General features: G+C 39.1%; 1 protein-coding gene across 3 annotated transcripts in view; it reads left to right on the top strand.

Annotated features, from left to right (window-relative positions):
- The window catches only part of CTDSPL (CTD (carboxy-terminal domain, RNA polymerase II, polypeptide A) small phosphatase-like), a 79,865-nt gene extending 60,305 nt beyond the window's left edge, over positions 1 to 19,560 (top strand). For all 3 annotated transcript variants that reach the window (XM_009079614.1, XM_009079613.1, XM_009079612.1), the window contains 5 exons: positions 1,560 to 1,661; positions 6,592 to 6,648; positions 13,910 to 14,002; positions 15,638 to 15,823; positions 17,705 to 19,560. In XM_009079614.1, coding sequence (XP_009077862.1) covers positions 1,560 to 1,661; positions 6,592 to 6,648; positions 13,910 to 14,002; positions 15,638 to 15,823; positions 17,705 to 17,830 — 564 coding nt within the window. In that variant the 3' untranslated portion in view covers positions 17,831 to 19,560. The remainder of the gene's footprint in view (positions 1 to 1,559; positions 1,662 to 6,591; positions 6,649 to 13,909; positions 14,003 to 15,637; positions 15,824 to 17,704) is intronic.
- The last annotated feature ends 778 nt before the right edge of the window (positions 19,561 to 20,338 follow it).

The following is a 20,338-nucleotide window of genomic DNA, read 5'->3' as shown; positions in this document are numbered from 1 at the left end:
ATTTCAGCCTGGTGAGGTGACTGTGATGGATGGATCCATTACAGGCATTAAGCAGAAGTTGCTTATGCTTGAAGGTCGTTGTTAGATGTGTTCTGAGAGAAAATGCATTGAGACAAGTGGTTTGTAAGCAAAGCAGCTTCCAGTTCGGTAGCTGAAGGAACTGTTGTTGATGTTAATTCTAAGGAACTAAATCAATTTCAGTGAGCACTCCTAAAATTGCCCCAAGAACTTCTACTTTAGCTAAAGACACTTATTCAAGTCCAGAATCAGATTTGTTAGTTGCTTCATTTAAATAAGAACTTACCAGGCATCATTGGGCACTGTCTCTCAACTTAAGAAAATGTCTGAATTCAGTCAGTGATTGATAATCCATCCTGGCTGCCTTAGGATGTTGGGAGGTGTCTGACTCACCTGTGTGTCACCCACTGTCTGCAGAGGGGTGGCCTCAGACCTCTGCAGGTACCTCTACAAAGGGCTGTTGAAAAGAACAAAACCATGATAGATGCATCCTTACCAGAGCAGCGTTGTCTGAACAGATAAAAAGATAGCAAAAGAATGAAGTTAGAGTTCTGTATTCAACTCTAAATTAATTTAATTTCCTCTAAGTCTTGAGCTTCTCCCTGCTGATACTTTCTATAAAGCTAATCCTTTTTCCTTCATCAAAAAACCCTCTCTGAGTAGCAGCAGTATTTCAGCTCCAAATGGAAGTGTTCGCTCAAATTTCTGTTATTTCAGGAAGTCTCCAGTACCAAAATCTAAAGTAACATATTTTTATTGCAAACTGGGGTGTTAAAGTGGGAAATGAGCAATCTGAAGGATATGATATTGAGACAGAGAGAATATGAGATTATGCAGATGTATGAGAATGTGTCTGCATTGCTTTCAGAAAAATTGTCAGTTCGTGGAACTGGTACCATTTTTCAGTAAGGGCACTGTGCTCTTTACTGCAACTTTAATGCCTTGACTGGGAGAATAATCCACATGAAAGTTGGTCAGTGCCCTCACGAGTGCTAAAAATGAGAGTGAAGACATGTCCTGGAAGATGAAATCAGTAATGCTGTCTTCCTTCAGGACAGATTCTTCCACTTTTAGCATCTTTTGTGGCAAACAGAAATAACAATTTGTGCAAATGTCCATCAGTGTGATATGGCTGGAAATGGCATTGATGGGAATAGGGTAATAGCAGCAACCAAACCCAGGTGTTAGGAAAAGGGTCACTGCAAACAGATATCATTGTATCGAATACCCTCTTTTTCTCTGGGTTTTTGTAGCTAGTGCTGATGTTTTACCATTTTCATTTCCAGTGTTTTGAAGGTCATTCTAAACAAGTCTCTCATGTAAAAAATAATTTCAAAAAGAAAAGTCTGTATGGGTATTGCAGTTGCATGAGCCGTTAATTTCCATACATGTACTTGCAATCAGCCCAGGAAAACATTCAACTTTGAGTCATGTATTCCAGATCCCAGTAGTGACTAGGATAGCAGTGTTGACAGTGAGTGCCCCTTCGATAGAGGTTTTACTTTTTTTCTGTTGTCTTCCTCTTTTCTTTTTGTTTTTAGCCACCAGCTAAATACCTCCTGCCAGAACTGACAGCATCAGACTATGGGAAGAAGTGTGTGGTCATTGATTTAGATGAAACTTTAGTGCACAGTTCATTTAAGGTGAGTAAATTCAAGAGTGATCTTTTGCAGCTTGGGTCTGTCAGTAAATGCTGGAGGAACTGTTAAGCCTCTTAACACTTTAACTCGTTTTACAGGCTCTCCCAGGGTGTCTGGGAGTTCTCATTGCCTCTCCTATGATTATTCATCCTAATTTAGCTGTTAGGGAAGTAACACAGTGATTGCCATTTTGTTTTGATTCTGAGAAAGTCACACGGATTGCAACAAGGCCTGGAATCGGTATGAACTTCATGGCTTTCAGTATTCCACCAAGGACCTGTGTTTTCACAGGTATTAAGCTTGCTGCTCTGAAAATGCCATTTTGTTGTTGCAGTTTAAATGATGCCATAATTAGGCTAGAAGAATGGAAACTCAGCACAGCTTTATGCAAGGTAGGGGTACCTTAAACCAGTGATTTTGGGCACTAGTGATGGCTGTGCTCTTGTTTTCCATGTCAGGCTGCTGTCCTGATTGCAGTAAGTGTTTTTAAGTATTTAGCTTTCAGAGCTGGAAAGCAAATGCCATTTAGCTATTGCTGTTGAATCAGTCATCTTCAAGAAGCAACTTTGATAACCCTTCAGATTCCAGCATGTGGTGGAAGCAGTGGTTATTTTTCTGTTGTTTAAGTAGAGCTGAAATTAGGAGACTTCAGAAACACAAGTAACCTAAACTGGCTCAGAGTATTGACAGCATTTCTGATTAGCAGATCTTGTACATGATAAAGCCTCTGCTGGTTTTATACATTGATTGGAGAATTCATAAGAACTAATAATTACCTTACTACTAGCAAACTAGAGTTACCACCTTTATAGTCTTCTAGTTGGTTGCACTCCACTTTTCACTGCCAGCATAAACTCCACTTTTTTATCCTGCACTAGTTAGTTGCCAGCATTTAAAATGCAAACTCTAATCCATGTTGTGGTTAGAATTTGGCAACACCCTGTCTTTGTTGACTTAAAGGAAACCTTATATGGAGATATTAGAACAAGTACTCCTGCGCCTCAAACTGAAATGAAGATTTTTCTCTGTCTTTATTGTGCCTGATGGTATATAACAATTTATGGTGGTGTACAGGAACCTCAGCCTCAGTGCCAGATCTGTCTTCTATACCCAGACTGAGTTTGCACTGGAGAATTTTTCAGGGAGATGAGGAACACAGCTGGATTGGGAAGGGAGAAACCATGCCTTCTTATTTAAACAAGAGTCAAAAAGAGGAAGGGAAAGCTGAATTTAAGAATCTAAATGTATATAATAATAATAATGAAGAATTAAGCTTAGTGTTATCTGAAAGGTAAAAATACAAGTTTACTTTCTGAATGCTGTGGCTAATTTTGTACTGTGATTTTTTTCCTGGTTTTTAAACAAAATGAGCTTCAATTTAGGTGGTTATTAATTTTTTTTAAAAAACCATTTTAAAGAAATGCATATTTAATGGTTGACATAGTATAAATCTTTCGTGTAGGACTGAGGTTTGCCTTATTGCAGAGTGCTTTCTTAGCAAGCATATTTTAATCGTCCTGTTCACTCAAATAATATTTAATGGGTATTTAGATGATATTAAATAGATACTTAAGAAAAACCAAAAGATTATTCTACTTAATGATGAGCCATGAATAATGTTTTGTGAGGAAGAGAAAGCTTGTCCTTTTTTTGTGTGAAGTAGTTGTAGGCAGATGTCAGAGTCTTACAGCTACAATTGTGTTATCTTACTGTGAAGCCTTGTGTTGAGGGTACGTAAGAGAAAACCAAGCGTTGGAGGAAATGGCTTTACTTGTTTAATGGCTGGAACTGTCCAGTGGTGCTGTTTGGATTTTGTTTCATGTTTCAGCTGAATTAGGACCACTGTGGTCATTAAAACTCATGATGGATTTCCAGCAGAGCAAGGGTTTAATACGTGTATGCACCCTGCTCTGCCTGGAAAATCAAGTTACTTCTGCAGTTTCTTTTAGTTTGTGGAGTTTCGGGGGTGTTTTTAGGGGTTTCTTTTCATTAAAACATGTCTGCTCTAACCAAGCAGATCCCCACTTAAAAGCTGGAAAAGCATACATGAATTTGTGATTTTTTTTTTTAGCACAAAAGGCTTTATTGAAAACACCTGATAGTTTAGAATTCATAATTCTGTTATGAAATAGGCTTCATATTTCAAATGCAGATTATATGTTTTTAACACAACCAGAGAGGCAGAATATTTAAAGTGCTCTTTTATGAAAGCAGCAACATCTGAAGGAGGGTAATTCTCATCTTTTTATGCCCCTGCATATTTGTGAGGCTTTAAGGAGGTGCTAGTCTTTCATGTTCTATGCATATTAAAGGAATAAAATTTGGGGTTCTTTGGCAAGACTAAAAAAGGAATAGATAGACAGGATAGTTATCATTCCCATCATAAAACAATAGTAGAAGCAAAAATAATAAATTATTAAATCAAGGAGATGTAAAGAGGGTTTCGTATAAAATGAATTAAACCACATGCAAGCCTGGAATGTGGTCATATTCAAAACTGGCTGTGAAACACTTTTAGAACATTTAAAATACTGAAGTTTTTTTGTATTAACTAGAAACAGTTCTAACTGAAGATTTTCGATGGAAATACGTTGTCTTCTTTCAGGCTCTGTCTCTGTGGTTCCCACTGGAGGCACGTACGTGCTTCACGTGCTCACCCCAGAAATCTTTATCCAGCAAATTGCTGCAGACTTTTCTCCTCTCTTCCCACCATGACCACACAACCCCCGTCCATGCTCCTTCCTTATCACTTGTGCCAACAAGAAAGCAATGCAGTACTTGAAGTATAAGTGGGGGAAGCAAATATGTAGTTAGGAGTGGTTTGGTCAGTGTTACAAAGTCTAAGGGTGAGTTTTATTTGTTAAAAAAAAAAAAGTTAAGTTGTTTAAACAGAATGTGGTTTTCTCTGGCGTCTGGTTGGTGTTGCTCCTGTTAAGAAAGTTCAGTAAAAGCTGTAGTTTTATCAATGGATTTCAAAACCAGCTTGCAGTGACCTATTCTTTTTCTGCTGCTGCGAAGTATTTCTCTTGCTTAAGGGAGTCATGCATATATAAGTTCTTCAAGTGCATGCAAGTCTCTGAAAAGCCTGCAGGGAACTGGCACCCACTTGAAAATTGGTGACTGAGGTTTATGGACAGTTCATTTGGGTTTGTTTTTAAGGTGAAGCTTGAGGACATTTTTTGTGTACCTGATTTGCTGCTCTTAGCGATGCTACAGAGTATCTTCTTTATATGAGGGACTTCATGCAGGGAGCAGCTGGAAGCCTCCCCTCTGTCTTTTTCCAAAGCAGAAAGGAGTTATCTGTGGGTATTTGAGGAATTCTTTAGATGCAGAGGTCATCAACAGGGCGGAGTCTTCCAGCATCATCTGCTCTGGAGCTTTGGTTGCTGATATTGGTTGGTCAGGATAAGTAGATTCAGTATAGCCTCCCGTTTGCCTTCTGCCCCAGCACTTGCAGGTGTCAGATCAAACCATCCTCCTTTATTACTGTGTTCTTGAGAGAGGGTGTTGCCCTCTGTTATAAATTCTTGTGGTCATTTTGCTCTCCTCACAGGTAGGTCTTTTGACAGTGGAATTAGAACTTCATTTTTCCAGAGAATGGGATCAAAGCAATGCTACCAGGTTAATACTGCAAGATTCTATTTTCCCACCGTTTTTCATGGTGCACCTGTTTAGGTTCACTAGTTTGTGATCTGCTGCTTAGTCTCTTTACCTTGGCTGCTTCTCTGCTGTCTTGCCACTCACTGTCGCCCCCACAATGGGTTTGAAGGCTGTTGTTTGTAGTCTCACAGATTTTTCAGGGGCATCTTCTTAGTGGTCCTTGAGATCAGTCTATTGACTGATCTAGAAAACCAGGTAGGAAAGTCTGTGCAAGTCTAATGGGGCTGAGTTGAAGATGTTTTCCAGCCTTCACTTAGTAATCCCAGTTACCAGACTGCTCCCAGCCTTCCTTCTAGGCTCTTATCCATGAAGCATATTGTCTGTTAATCAGTCATGTTAAAACTGTACTTGGCAGCTCTGTGTCTCAGCCATTTTCAAGCTGCAGATGATGGAGTTAGAGGCTTCAGCCAGGCATGTTTACATGACTATTTTTTTTATCATGGACATAGTGCCTGAGCTGTACCCAAGGGTTCTGCCAAGTTTGATGTCCATTTGAACCAGTAAACACTGTTAGCAGCATGTTCCCAACTGCCCCTGCTGTCTAGCCAAGATTAGATTGTGTGCACTTAAACTGGCTACAAGGACACTTTCCTGCTTTCCAAAGCAATTTTACTTGACCAGCAGTATTTCACAGTAAGTCTTAAGAAATAAGTTGTGTTTGACAGGCTAGAAAAATGGATTCAGGGACTTGGACAGAGTGTACCTGCTCTTCCCTCTGGAATTAAAATGCAGTTTCACATGATGAAGTTGGTTGGTATTGGTCCTTGAGGTATTGCATCTTGAGAGTCATTTAACTATATGACTTAAGTCTTGTTGCAGCTCCTGATTCAAATATAACCATTAGGTATTACTTTTACCTATGTCTTTATTTTTAAAAAAATTACTCATTGATGATCCACAGTAGAATATGTGAAGCACATAACTGATTTTCTTGATTACCATCCACACAGACTTGATGTAAGAGTTATCCAGACAGATGTTTTTCCTGGTAAACACACTCAGTGGTAGTGGGGGTTATTCAAGCAGTGAATCACAGTACATTGTGTGAAGCTTGAAATATGAGAGAAAGGGAAGTACAGCATCTGGGAATACAACTGTGAGGCTTCTGACTTGTGTGTGTAAAGGGCACACACAGAGTGGATCTGTATAGTCAATAATGCTTATTAACTTGTTCCTGAGAAGTAAGTAAGTGCTCTTCCCTTCTACGCCTCTGAAATTGTCCCTCTAATGATCTCATTTTTAATGTTGATTATTTCCTTGTCATTCTTTCTAGCCAATTAGCAATGCTGATTTCATCGTTCCTGTTGAAATTGATGGAACCATACATCAGGTAAGTGCTGTTGTTCCTTCAGTGTTGTATCCTGAGTGTCCCAGAGTGTTCTCTTCCTCCATTTGCTGCTTTACATTCAGTAACTTCTCCTTTTGCAAAACACAGAAGCTGCGTGTTCTGAAATTGTACCATCCAGAAAAGCATCCATGTTTGATCATAGAATCACAGTGTGGTAAGGGATTGGAATGGACCTTAAAGATCATCTAGTCCCAACCCACTTTCCCTGGGCAGGGACCCCTCCCACTAGACCAGGTTGCTCAAGGCTTTGTCCAGCCTGGCTTTGAACACTGCCAGGGTTGGGGCAGCCACAGCCTCCCTGGACAATCTGTTCTCACCACCCTTACAGTAGAATATTTATTTCTAATATCTAATCTAAATTTCCCCTCTTTCAATTTATCTCCCTTACTCCTTGTTCCTAACAAAGAGTCCCTCTCCAGCTTCCCTGTAGGCCCATTCAGACACTGGAAGGTTGTTGGTCAGGTAGAGTCTCTCTCTCTCTCAGGACTTGACTCTTTGTCAATTTTAAAACATTTTCAAACAGGGAATGATCTCAGGATGGGTTTTCAAACATTAATAGTCCTAGAAAAAGCCACTTGAATACTGCATTTCAAATTCCTTCCCAGACAAACAGGACATACGTTGGCTCTAACATCTGTTGGTAGCTCATATGCTGAAGCTCATATAAGTTTGATAAAACTGTTATGGAAGACTAGAAATTTCTCCCATTTTTTTTGCATCTATATGTATTTAATTTCCATCCCCTTTTACTCCTGTGAGTAATTTAAGTTCCTCTGATGGTACTTTTTATGTACTTCAGCATATTTAAAAGGTCTGGACAGAATTGCAAGGAGACTAATTTTTCTGTCTTACTCTTTAAGAACTTCACTTAAGGCTCTGAAAAATGGTTTTCAGTAAAAGCAAAACACTCATAATTTGAAAATCAGTGCCCTTCATGTATCTTAGCTTGGTGTCTTCAATCAGTTGAATGATTGAATGAAACAAATTACAGTGCCGTAAATTTTCCTCTTCAGACAGACATTAAAGCTCTTGCTGGAGAGGAGTTGTACAGGTTAATGTGAAGTTGAGCCTCTCTGATACATGAACGTTGCAAATTGTTTGAAACACTTTTTGTTGGTTCTGGTAGGTTACAGATAATGCAGTTACTGAGTTGCAGATCTTCTGTGGATGTGGTTTAATAGAGAATTTAAATACTTCCAGTTTTGGAAATCTTGGGGGTTTTATATGGATTATTTTTACTTGAACAAAGAGTTTTGTATTTTAATCTTGGACTAACTGATAGATCAAAAAGCTAGTTAGTAGTTTTGTTTGATTTTTCTGTTGTGGAAGGCATGTGTGTAATTGTCATTCTTTAAATAATTACTAAATAGCAGTCAGTGGATTGAAATGTGCTTTAAAGTATTAGTTGCTCTGACAGTTTTTACACTGTGCCTGTTTTGTGTAGAAAAATTCAATATCTGAAGTACTTAGACCTGTAATGTTCACCACAGCTGGTGCTTAGAACACCTAAGTGATGTTTTGGGAGATTTGTGATATTGTCAGTCCGGGTTTGATGTGGGCTTTGGTTGTGTTTGGTGCTGTAAAACAGACATTTTCTCTCCTAAAACTTTGTACAATGCTTTTGAAAGTGAATTTTTGAATGGCTTAGAATTGTCATCACTTAGCTTGTCAAGATGATACATTTACATTGTGAAACAAATCCCAATAAAAGACTATTTGGGTTTTACAGTCAAGCACATCAGAAGTCTGTTGCTTTTCCATTCCCTGCTGCAAACTTTCAGATTCTTCACCAAATGTAATGCAGTTCAGCACTCAAGATGACTGCAAAACCCAAACAAAAAAATCAGCTGGCCAAAGGGAGTGATTTGTGCATCTCCTTCCCTTGACGTAGAAGGTCAAGTGAAATTAGTCTCTGACCGTGCTTTGCTGGAGATTTCCTGCGTATTTTTCAAGGAAATTGTTTAATCCCTTTGTGTTTCAGGCTCTTAATCTCTGAAATAGGTAAATATCTCAGTCACATTTGGGTGGTAAAAATGAAGTTAATTGTAAGGAATTTGTGATTCTTGAAATAAAGGTAATTCACGTTTATTCTATGTTTATTCTGTTTATGCAGAGCAGGCAAAGTCTGTGTTTGTAATTAATGCTGTCATTCAGGAATCTTTTGGGGTGTTTGCACTGTGATAAATGGGAAAACTGGATATTGTGACTAAGTCTGGGCATTGCCAAAGGCTGTAGAGCTTGGACAACCTGTTCCCACTTCAAACCTGTAATTTTTTATTCACTTCGAGCACAAATGAACCGATGTGTGCAGTTTTTGTCATTTATCAGAATTTCTCATCTGTATAACGCCAGGCCATTTTCTTAAGCAGTTTATGTCCTCCAAGATTAATCACTGACATTGGGAAATACTTCCACCTGTTTAAAGTATCATGGGGTATGTAAAATGTGGTGGAAATGTACTGTCCGTAGTGCATATCCTTGCCTGGTATCTTATCAAGCAGGAGATTGTTTGACAGATTATTGTTGTACTTGAACTCTGTCTTAGACAGAAACCCTCTGAGAGCAAATAGAGAAACACATTTCAGAAGTGCCAATTCAGAAAGAAATCTGAGATTACACAAGACTGTTCAGATCTCCTATACCAAAAATACAAGTTGTGGCAAATTCAATTGCTGTGCACTTGAAAGGGTTTTGAGATTGGCTTATCTAACAAGTTTTTTCATGGTAAATGCTGTATTTTTTTTGCTATGCAACAGAGGTATTCACAAAAGAGCTGTCTTTAGTTTGGGGAGGTTATTTTTTCTTATTTATAATCAAAAGTTCAGAGGGTGTATTTTTTAATAGGGAGGACAATTCAAATCAATGTCTTAAAAGGTCTTTGGGTAAACCAACTTCCCTAGATTTAAAAAATAGCCTTTTTGAACACCCCTTTTCCCTCTCTCATCTTTCTTTCTCTAGCCTAAATTACCTTATCTTTAGAAAGGATTGGCCATTTTATTTTACAAGGAAATAACTCCTGTGTGGAGGCACCTCCCTTTCCTCCTGTTGTGAGTCTAGATGCCTGCAGAGACTGTGCCTGTCTAAGAGCAGCTACAGTTACAGGAGTAGAATCCCATGCTTTGTGTTGGGAATGATGGCACAGATACAAAAGGGCAGTTCTGATGCAAGCTGATACTCTCCTGGCCAGGGCTCTTGTTTCACTCTGGTTCTCTGGATAAAAGGAAATCAGAGCTGCTCCCCTGCTCTACCAAATTATGAGGGAAAACCTGTGATAAGTCCAGTGAAATGTGTTGCGTCTGAGAGTGCTCTTAGGAAGCTTATTGAGGGTGAAAGTAGTGGCTGGAGAAAGATGTTCAAGCTGTTTGGTACCCTTGATGTAACTTCTGCAGAAACAAGTCCTCTTCTTCCCATTGAATAAGTACAGAGTGACCACAACCCAGATCAGAGGCTGTATGTTAAATGTAGCTTTAATCCCCAGTGAGAGAAGACTTTTAAGGGTATGTTTGTCCTTTGTCTTTTATCCAAATTGACTTCCAGTGGCTTTGTGCCTTGCTGTTGGTGTCAGGGAGTAAAGAGAGCAGCCAGGAAGAGTTTGATCCGGTGTTACTTGGAATTCCATTTTTAAATATTTGTTGATTGAGTAAAACTAGTTTGTAAGTATTGGGTTTTAATTCAGTTAACAACTGTTTATTTTTAGTGATTGGCAGCTAAAGACATGTATACTTTGAATGTAGTATACAGAATGTTTTTGAATGGTGGGGACAAACTCTGAATAATAAACTTCCTTCCTAAAAGCACTAAATTCATGGATTTTCTTCTGGAAGGCTGTGGCCTGGTTCAAGTAATCCAGGATAGGCTGTATCCATGCTAACTGGCCTATTCTTGGTTACTTGCACTGGGAGGCAACCACAACTGTGTGACCCAACACCACGAGGCTCAAGGACACGTTATTTTCTGCTTGCTGCTAAGAAGATGCACTCAGCCCACGAAACAGGAGATTGAAGGAGTTTGAGTTATCCTGGGCACATTTCTTTGTCATTACTTGAAGCTTTCTTTACTGCAAAGCTGGTTTTGAGAGGCAAATCTTTGCATCCTGTTTAATTGATTAAAATTGAGCTTTTAGTTTTACAAATACTGAGTGACTTTAGGTTTAGACTGCTTTGAGGTATAGAAAATTTATATGGAAATATGAAATATTTGAAAACAATTAAAGGTAATTATTTGTGTTCTGCCATTAGCAGCTGTAAGAATCTTGTGAAAACATGCCTAGTGCCTGATCTGTGCTTAAAATGTGAAGAGTAGGGTTCATTTTAAATAATAAGACTATAAGAATAGTATTTCTCTAAATTCTTGCTGTGATAAGGCAGAAATTAGTGAGCATACAATACAATTAAAAATTGAGGGATTTTTTTAATGCCCTAAAGACAGTATATAAATCTCAGAAAAATGCCAGGAGCCAGTTAGTCTAGAGATTTAAACTGAAGACATCAGGCAACAGAGGAAAAAGCCAAGCCACAAATAACCATGGAGCATTGAGATTCAAGTCCAGCCACTAACAAAGTAAAGTGGGGAAAAAATTCCAAATGAGGAGGAAGAGGAGAAAAGAGCTGCACTGTCAGCTGAAGAAAGCTTTTTATGTGCAGTAAACCAAAGAGATCTTGTAGCCCAGGATACCAGTACGCTTGGAGTTGCTTCCAGGGTCTAAGTAGGACTTCTCAAAAAGAACTTCAAGGAGAATAACTATCCAGAGTATTAGATATGTTGTTCTGCCAAAAAAAAAAAAATTAAATTAAAGGGGGTGTGTGAAGGAATTGGGGCTTTTTACAGAGGGAAATGATTAAGGGAAAAAAATCGTGAGACTTCATCCTAAGAAAAGACATTTATTATTAATCAGGCATTTAACATGAGAAGCAAATCTGTTGGCCAGATCCCAGTAGGGAAGCTTTAAGGCAAAACAGCAAGAGAAACTCAAGTAGAGGAGAGTGAGGGTGCTCTATGGTGGATCTGGAGATCAAAACTGCACAAGGGAGACAACACAGCTTCAAATGTTGTGTATTTACAGCTAATACTGACTAGTTGCAGTATTAGGAGACCTGCAAATAGCCAAAAGAGCACTTACTGCAAGTACTCACTTGCAAGTACACCCTGAGGCTGTGGTTAGGGAGCTCTTGGGCTGCAGCTCTGGGGTTGATTTACTGTGTGCTCTCTTTATGGAGGAGGTGGGTTATGTTGCAAGAAGCAAAGTTCATATCCTTGGCAGAGAGTTTGTAATTACATTCCAAGTGGAAATACTTCACCAACACGGGCATAGATAGGGATGGAGAGCAAAGAGGAGACTTCTTTTGCTGTGGCTGAAACCACCAGGTTGTAAAAGGAACATCAGTACTAAATTCCAGCACTTCATATCCAAAAATAAGACTTTGGGGAGTTCCTTCTGTGCCCTCAAAAATAAGTGTAGGAATATAATTTAAGGCTAAAGAAACAAGAACTTCATTATTAAGGAGTAATTTGGATCCTACTATGTCTCTTATAACTGAGAGGTTGGATAGTCTCTGAGTACACAAATGCAGATGGACTTCAGCAGTCTTTCTCCCTGTGTCTTTAAAAAATTCAAAGATAGAATTTGGAGAGGAAGTGCTACAGAACAACTTTCTGTAGTAGGAATTAAGTGAAAAAATAATTGTATTGTTATAGGAGAGGAAATTAGTTGGTTTATGCTTGGTGAAATACAGGAAACGTTTCTGTAATTAAAAGAGAGCAGTGTTGAGGTACATCTGTTAGCTGTCTTTAATTCATAAAATGTCACGTGTATTTGGTGGGTTAGGTGCTGCTGTGGTTGTTAAAAAAATCTGGGTTATAAGTTGTTATCTGTATCAAAGTTTGAATGTAATGTTTATGAGGGCAGAAGTAGTTTAGATAAATTCCTTAGAAATAACTTAAAGCAGATCAAGTCTTCCTGCTATGATCTGTATCCTACATAAAGTGGGAAAGTAACTAACATTTCTGCTTTAGTCTTTAAGGTACAGCTCCATTGTGTATGTTTTTTTGGTAAAACTTCGCTTTCAGATTTAGGTTTTCAATTTTACTTCCACAGCTTTTATCTCCTTTTGCTGAAGGCTTTAATTGTTACACTTCAGTTCAAGCTGCTGTTTCTGTATTCTTCTCCTTCAGGCTTTTTCTCTTGGTACCTTCTGGTTTTTTACCTCTTATAAATATGACTCTAGTAAAATACATACAATTAATCTAGTTTTACGTATCAAAAAATGAAATTGCTGAAATTGCATCAGTGTTAACAATTCTTCCTGAATTGAGTTCTGTGCCAGACTTCTGCACTTTAAATTTCCAGTATTAGGGATTACTTGCCAAACAAAGAAGATAAAATTCTGCCAGTGTTTTCTCTCAAACTTTTAATCTAACTGCAAACAAGATAGATACATATTTTCAAACAGACTCCCCTCTTCAGCTTCCCAGTATATTGTGAGCTACTTCCAAGCTTTCTGAGCAGCAATTATCTTATCTTGGTATTTTCTGTCAGCGCAAATCATCTTGTTTGCTCTGAAAAGAGAGCCAAGGAGGCTCTGTTAATCAGAGGCAGAGAGATCCTGAGTGTTTGCCATTCTTATGTCAAGGTCACAGTGGAAGGCACTGTAGACTTTTTCAGTGACTTTTGAAAACAGCATTTTTAGACATTCTGCATGGTGCCGTGAAGGTTTTTGGTAAAAAAAAGCTCCTGCTGAGCCAGATGAGTGATAGCTCTCCGTAGTGAGATATGGTACTTAGCACCTGGAATTTAAAAAATGAAAGAATTAGCCACAGAAAGAAAACAGCTCCCTGTTGTGCAATTCCTGTCATCACAAAGGTTTCATCAGATTTATGCCTTCTGTGAAGCTCCTCAGCACCGAAGACACCAGCACCAAAATGGTTTTGGTTGAGAGATGCGACTCCTCACTTCCTGAGAAACCCTCTTGTCTCCTTTGCCTTTAATGAGATTTGTCAAGAAGCTTCACTCCAGATGATGCACAGTGTTTGCAATTGCATAATCAGCATGGGGCTTGGCAGCCTGTGTGTGCAATCTCATTATTGGATCTCTACTTCTGTCTTGTGTACTTTTTATTTTCAGCATTTCATTTGAACTGCTAACTTTTGTTTCTTCAAGTGTTAGAATTCCAGGAGTGGTTTGAGTTGGGTTTATTTTTTTTCTTTCCTTGAGCACCATCTGACCTAAATGTCATTATCATTCCAGGTTTATGTATTGAAACGACCACATGTGGATGAGTTTCTTCAGAGGATGGGAGAGCTCTTTGAATGTGTACTCTTCACAGCCAGTCTAGCCAAGGTTTGTTCCTCCTGTCATCTCATTAACCCTCTCAGTGCTGGTCAGTGGACTTTTGGTTGGGTTTTCTATGGATAATTATTTCCACAGTTGGTACTATCTTAATTTTTCCCCTTCTTTTCTGCTTCTTTGTCTGACAGTGTGTACTTTGTCTGCTAGTGTGTGGGTAAGTGTTTCCATGGTAACACCATCACATATGGGCTTGTCTCATAATGTAGCCTCCATGCATTGCTCATGATGCCAATATGAAAGGCTCACAAGTTACCATGGTTATAGTGAGAAATTAGAACAAATAGTGTGCAAGTAAAGCAGCACATTAAAGCTGGGCATGAAATAAAATACACTGAATTAAAGGCCATCTACATGATCAACCAGTGACTCAGAAATTGACTGAAAATTGGGAACACATTTTTTTGTCCTGTCAAGGTGCAATTGCAATCTGGAGTTAGAAAATGAGACATTTTGCAAAGCTTGAAGCATCTACAGGAATATTTTGTGCCCTCTGGTCTGCAGTAGCAGTAGTAGCTCGTAGGTAGCCTTGTGGTAGATGTTACAGTAGTAGACTGAGCTCAGATTCTTCACTTCTCTTGGTGTACTGTATTTGTGGTGTCTTGTTTGTAAAATTACATTGATTGTTTATAAATAATGCTCTAGCATGGCAAGCTTTTACTCCAACCTAGTGTAGAGATGGTGGAAGGGGACAGGACCCTGATCTGCTATAATGCCTTTGTACCAGAGGATTGTTCCCTGGGTTCTTTTTAGAATATTCTCCTCAGTCATGTTGTGAAAATCCTAAATACTGTGACAATTTCATACTGCAGTTAGTTGTCTGTTATTCTTCTTAGCCAAAAGTTGTTTGATTTCAACATCAATTCTGTTTCGCAGGTTAAAATACTAAAAAATGGTAATCCTACCCTGCAATAATAAATTAGACTGTTGTTTTCAAGAAACTGGTTATTCATGTTCTGGTTTATTTGGATACTTTTCCTTGGTCAGTTTATATCAATTGTTGCATTCTAAGCTGTGCCTCACCAAAAGTATTATCTTGTATATAAAATGAGAATTTCCCTAGTATTGTACACGAGTATTTCTCCTAGTAACATCTTTATCTGATCTTTTATGGCCCAATTATGCAATTTGGTCATCTTTAAGAGTCTTACTGTCCCAATTACTCCAAGGGCATCATTTGGAAAAGCAACATCAGGCTCAAGTGTGTTCATTGCAGTTTATCTTCAGAGGCACATGGAACCAAATCAGCTGTGGAAGTGCTTCATATAGATTTTCTGTTAGTGTTAACTGGTTTTATGGTAATGTTAGGTGAGATCTGTGGATACATCAGCCTCTAGGAAACTCCTAGGGAAACTGTAAGTTGACCCTAAGAATGAAACCTAACCTATAAATCACAGAAACTGTGGGAGTGCAAGTTAGCCTTCCGTAGAAAGATAGTTGTCCTATTTTTGTATTATCTCTCTATTAATCACTTCAGGTTTGCAGGCATGTAAGTTAATTAACAAGAGGCAGGGAAGAAAATGAAGAAAGGGTATTTTATCTGGAATTATTTCACGTCCCTTCTTTGCTTCGGTGAATTATGCCTATCTGCACACTGCTAACTTCATCTTTCTGACTTCTATTTTCAAGTATGCAGACCCAGTAGCCGACTTACTGGATCGCTGGGGTGTGTTCAGGGCAAGGCTCTTTAGAGAATCCTGTGTTTTCCACCGAGGAAATTATGTGAAGGATCTGAGTCGACTGGGACGTGAGCTGAGTAAAGTTATTATAGTAGATAATTCTCCTGCATCTTACATCTTCCATCCTGAAAATGCAGTAAGTATTCTTAGTGCTGGAAGTACTCAAGCGTGACTTGATCTTTCTGGTCCTTGCCCAGACTTTCTGATTCAGAAAATAGCCTTTCAGAGCACTGACTTGTGTTAGTTCCTGTGTTCTTAGACTGCAGGTAGGTTCTGTGATTCACTGCCATACAGTGAAGGACATGGGCAAACTGATCTTGACAGCATGTCATAGCTGTGACTGTTCATGTGCTTCAGCTTTAGCTTTTGGCATGAAGTGCAACAGTTTTGAGAGATACCAAGCAGTGTAGAACCTGAAGATCTAGCAGCTCTAAAAGCCAAAGCTGCCCTGCAGCATAGTTTGTGTTCTTTGGAGTGGTGATTCCAGAAAGAATGGTATGCTTGAGCTTCTTTTGGTACTCTCATCTCATTGTGTGAATGAAACTGTTTTATCAGCCAAGATTATTAGTGCCTTACTGGTTGCTGTGTGAGTTCTGTATTTGTGGGTAAGGGAAAGAAAAAAATCAAGATTCTGTTGTGTTGTTATGCTTCTCCTTCAAGTAGTTTTGTGATAACTCCCTTCATAATTAGAAATGTTAGTCAACAAGCTGATCAAGGATTAGGGCTAGGATAAAATACAGGCAGCAATACTCCAGGGGAGAATACTTAGGAGCAATGTGTATTTTCACTGTGTGTTCCATATCGGCTGCAGAAGATCTGATGGAACAGTCTGGCACTTGCTCCATCCATTGCTGCAGTCAGTGCAGATGCTCACATCTGTTTCATAGCTGCCAGGATAGAAGCTGGAACTCCCTTAGATCTACTGACTTTCAAACAACCAGGCTATGCCGTGTTTTCTTTGATGTTTTTAGGCTGTCTTTTTTGTGAGCTGTTAAAATTAGTGTAGGAAATCTTTTATCAAGAACACTGCTTTGCACAGTCCTGCCTCTCTGGAATAGCTTTTTTTTTTTTTAACATGAGCTATTTATCTTGCAGTAGTTCAGCTTTTAAGTTCAGATGCTAACACTGTGATGCCCTAAGTGATGTGGTGAAAACATTTTTCTGGTTGGTGCCACACATAGTTTAAAGTTGCCATTTATAATAACCAGGAGCTGTAGCTCTAATTTGTGTTCGTGGTTAAAATATAAAACCTGATCCAGATCATCATTTGGTATCTCAGAAATCAGTGCCAAGAAAATAATGAGCTGTAGAAATTTGGGAGATGAAATTTAGGGCCTTGTCAGAGTGGTTTAATCATGTATAGAAAAGTGCTGCTAGCTAACTGATACTCGAGTCTCTGCAGAAACCAGAGCTTGTAACAAGATCCAAGATAGTCTTTCAAAGACCTCAGTATACTTCTATAGTGAAGAACTCCTTAAATATGTGGGCTGGATTTGGGGAAGTGTTATTATATGCATTATTTCCTGAACCCACTCTCAAGGTCTAATTTCAATCTGAGCACTGCTCTGGGCTCAGTTTAAATATTTCCTCCCCAACCCCAGCCAGAAGGGATTGTTGCTGCATGCCTGTGTCTGGTGACTCACACTGGTAATTCTCAGAGAGGGAAAAAACACTTCCCTGTAAGTAAAGTGTCAGTGGAGCTCCATAATCTCTGTCTCCCTTCCAGTCTTGGAAGGGGATTCTGAATATGAAAGACGCAGAGCAAGTTGAGCTGTCCAGTGTGGGGTCACATACGTTACCTGGACGTGCAGGTGAAGATCAGCTGTCATGCAGTTGGGTTGGGGGTTGATGTTGCGTACTAGAAAATGTGGGCTTGAACCTGGTGCTCCACCTTAATGCTAATGACTAGCAATTTGCCTTACTGATGATGATGATTACAGGACACCTACACAGGCAAAGCTCACGGGTCCTTCACATCACGAAACCCTCTTAGTATTTGTTGGTTGCTTTGTTTCAGGTGCCTGTGCAGTCCTGGTTTGATGACATGACAGACACAGAGCTGCTAGATCTTATTCCTTTCTTTGAAGGACTAAGCAAAGAGGAAGAAGTTTACAGTATGCTTCATAAACTCTGCAACAGGTAGCCCTTAACTTTGACTGACTTCTGCTACTAGATTGCAGTTGCTAGAGGCTGTCTCCATCTTTTTCAGCTCCTTCAAATGTAAGCTTTGGGGAGGTCACCCCTGTCAGAAGTGCTACTCTTGATCTTCCTGTTACATTGGACACGAAGGACAATCATGAGTGATGCTCTTAAGCCTTCAGAAGCCTGACTCCTAAGGTCATGTGTTCAGACTACTTTTTTAAAGGAAAAAAAAAAAAAGAAGCTATTTTAAATGGGACTCTTTTAGTGAATTTCATAAATGGACATCTTTTACTGGATCAGCTTTTCTTAAAACATGCCAAAAAAAAGAAGCTTGTATTTCAGCAGTTGAATTTCTCTCCCTTTCTTCCCCTCCCACTATGCAGACAATTTTACCCCCCTGCTTAGAGCAGTTGACCTGACTCTGAATTTTTTCTTACAGAATGAAGTGCCTTTTTGAATGTTATTTTAAGATAAAAATTCATTTTTGTATAAGACGTATTTCCAGACATCTTTTAGTCTTGTATTGTCTAAATGCTTTAAAAGGAAAAAGGAAAAATTTTATAGAGCACTGTAATATATAACAAGGAAAAAGTTGAAACAAAGATGCTGAGTTCCTGTCTCCACAGTGACATTAAGTTGTTTTACGTTTTGTCATGCTCAGAAGGTTCAAGCGTTCGTGGGAGGGGTGAATTGCGTTAATTATGCGGTTGTTTCGCTGATGATGATTTTGGGCACAGTTTTGAACATATCTGCAGTTGTTTGAGTGTTAGGGAATGATGGAATTGAGAAAACAAGGTGGCTAGTAGACCTAAAGCACCTTTTCTTCTAGGCAGATGAAGTTCTGTTGTCTCTGCTTACGCACAACTGCCATGCCTCTCGTTTTATGGAAAACCATTATCTTGGGAGAATGGGGCGGAGATCTATTTATTAGTTTGAGATTCTTTTCTTAAAACAACCCATCTGGGTAAGCTGGAGCTGTATGGAGCTGTTTGGAGTACTTTTTTCTTTTAATTGCTGCTACTGTTTACTCACCAAATGGAGTTGACCATCGGCTGTTATACTGTTTTTGCCACTGTGCCTGTGCTATGAAACATTTTCTGTAAGCTGCAAACTTGGGCAATAAATAAGATGCAGGCTTCATTTCCCACCCCCATGGATGAATCCAGTGGTATCTGATATACCAGAGGACTCAGCTAAAGGTGACCTGTAAAGGATATTTTTTTAATTTTTTTTCCAATTGGGATGAAGCCCTCTCCTTCCTTTGATGTCTGTGAATACAAAAAGTATTTTGCCTGCATCTCTGATTTGTATTTTTTTTTCCCCAAGGTGTAAGGTACAGATTAGGAGCTGTATCAAGTCTTGCTAGAAGGGCAGAAGTTACTAGCCTAGACTAAAGTCAGTCCTCTGGCTTTGGAGTTGAGGTCTCTGAATCTGAGAACCTGCTTAACATCTTCTGCAGTGTCACAGGTGCCCTTTCAGATGAATAACTTCTAAATATTTTAAGCCTTTGAAGAACAAGGCACCTTGTCTTTTTTTTTTCCCTTTCCAGTGTCACCTTTTAATTATTCTCCACACCAGAAATCTGCCAACATAAAAAGTGCAGCTGTATTTGGCTGTCATCAGAGAAGACTAAATGGAGTATTTGGTGCTTCTAATTAGCCTCGTGCTAAATTCTGAATTGTAGATCCCCTTTGCCTTTTCTATTGTTCTCGAAAAGTCTTGATGACTTGGAAAACACAATTTTCATGACGGACTTGGCTTGTGCTCCTTGTCTAAAACACAAAGCAGCTTAACAAATCCATTCATAGAAGGGCAGGCCAGCCTACACAGGCAGTGAGTAGGTTGTAGGTACAGTATAAAACTGAATGCTGACTTGCCCCCTCGCAGTGCAGCTGTGCTCCAGCTGTGGCTGGCACGAGGGGAGTTGGAGGCAGTCCCGTCACACTCGTGAGTCTGTACGGCATCACCGTTTTGTTTTCTTACCAGCTGGCATTACCTTAGTACTGTATAACTCTGTGCCACAACAAAAGACAAACTGTCAGATTTAAAATTTAAAAAAAAAACAAACCTACTTTGTTTAAAAATGAAAAAAAAAAGGACATGTGGATTCTGGTTAGTCCATTAACGTTTACTTTCGGTTCGAGGTGGTTTAATTTTGTATTTGACTTCGGAGTAATGAAACTGTAAAGCTGCCAAAAAGTTGTTCTCTGAGCAGTATTTTCAACTGTGCTTGTGGCTTCTGGGCCCCAAGTGCAGTTTGCAGGGAAGTATTCAGGTTGTAGTTAGTCGTGCAGGTATGATAGGAATGGCTGAAAAAAATTCAAAGACTTTCTCACTAGCGTTAGACCAAACAACCTTCCAAGGAGACAATAACTAACCCCCGAGACATCCCATGGAACGGTTGTGACCTGTTGCACGTGAGACAAACCATGTCATCAGTTTGCATTTCATGAACCAGTTGCCTTAAGTCTGTGAATGAATGTTGATAATTAAAGTGTCTTGTATTGTT

The sequence above is a fragment of the Acanthisitta chloris genome, unplaced genomic scaffold (genome assembly GCF_000695815.1).
Source record: "Acanthisitta chloris isolate BGI_N310 unplaced genomic scaffold, ASM69581v1 scaffold1548, whole genome shotgun sequence".
In the NCBI taxonomy this organism is placed as follows: domain Eukaryota; kingdom Metazoa; phylum Chordata; class Aves; order Passeriformes; family Acanthisittidae; genus Acanthisitta; species Acanthisitta chloris.
Note: the sequence above shows the minus strand (reverse complement) of the source record. Positions and strands in the feature narration are given on the sequence as shown.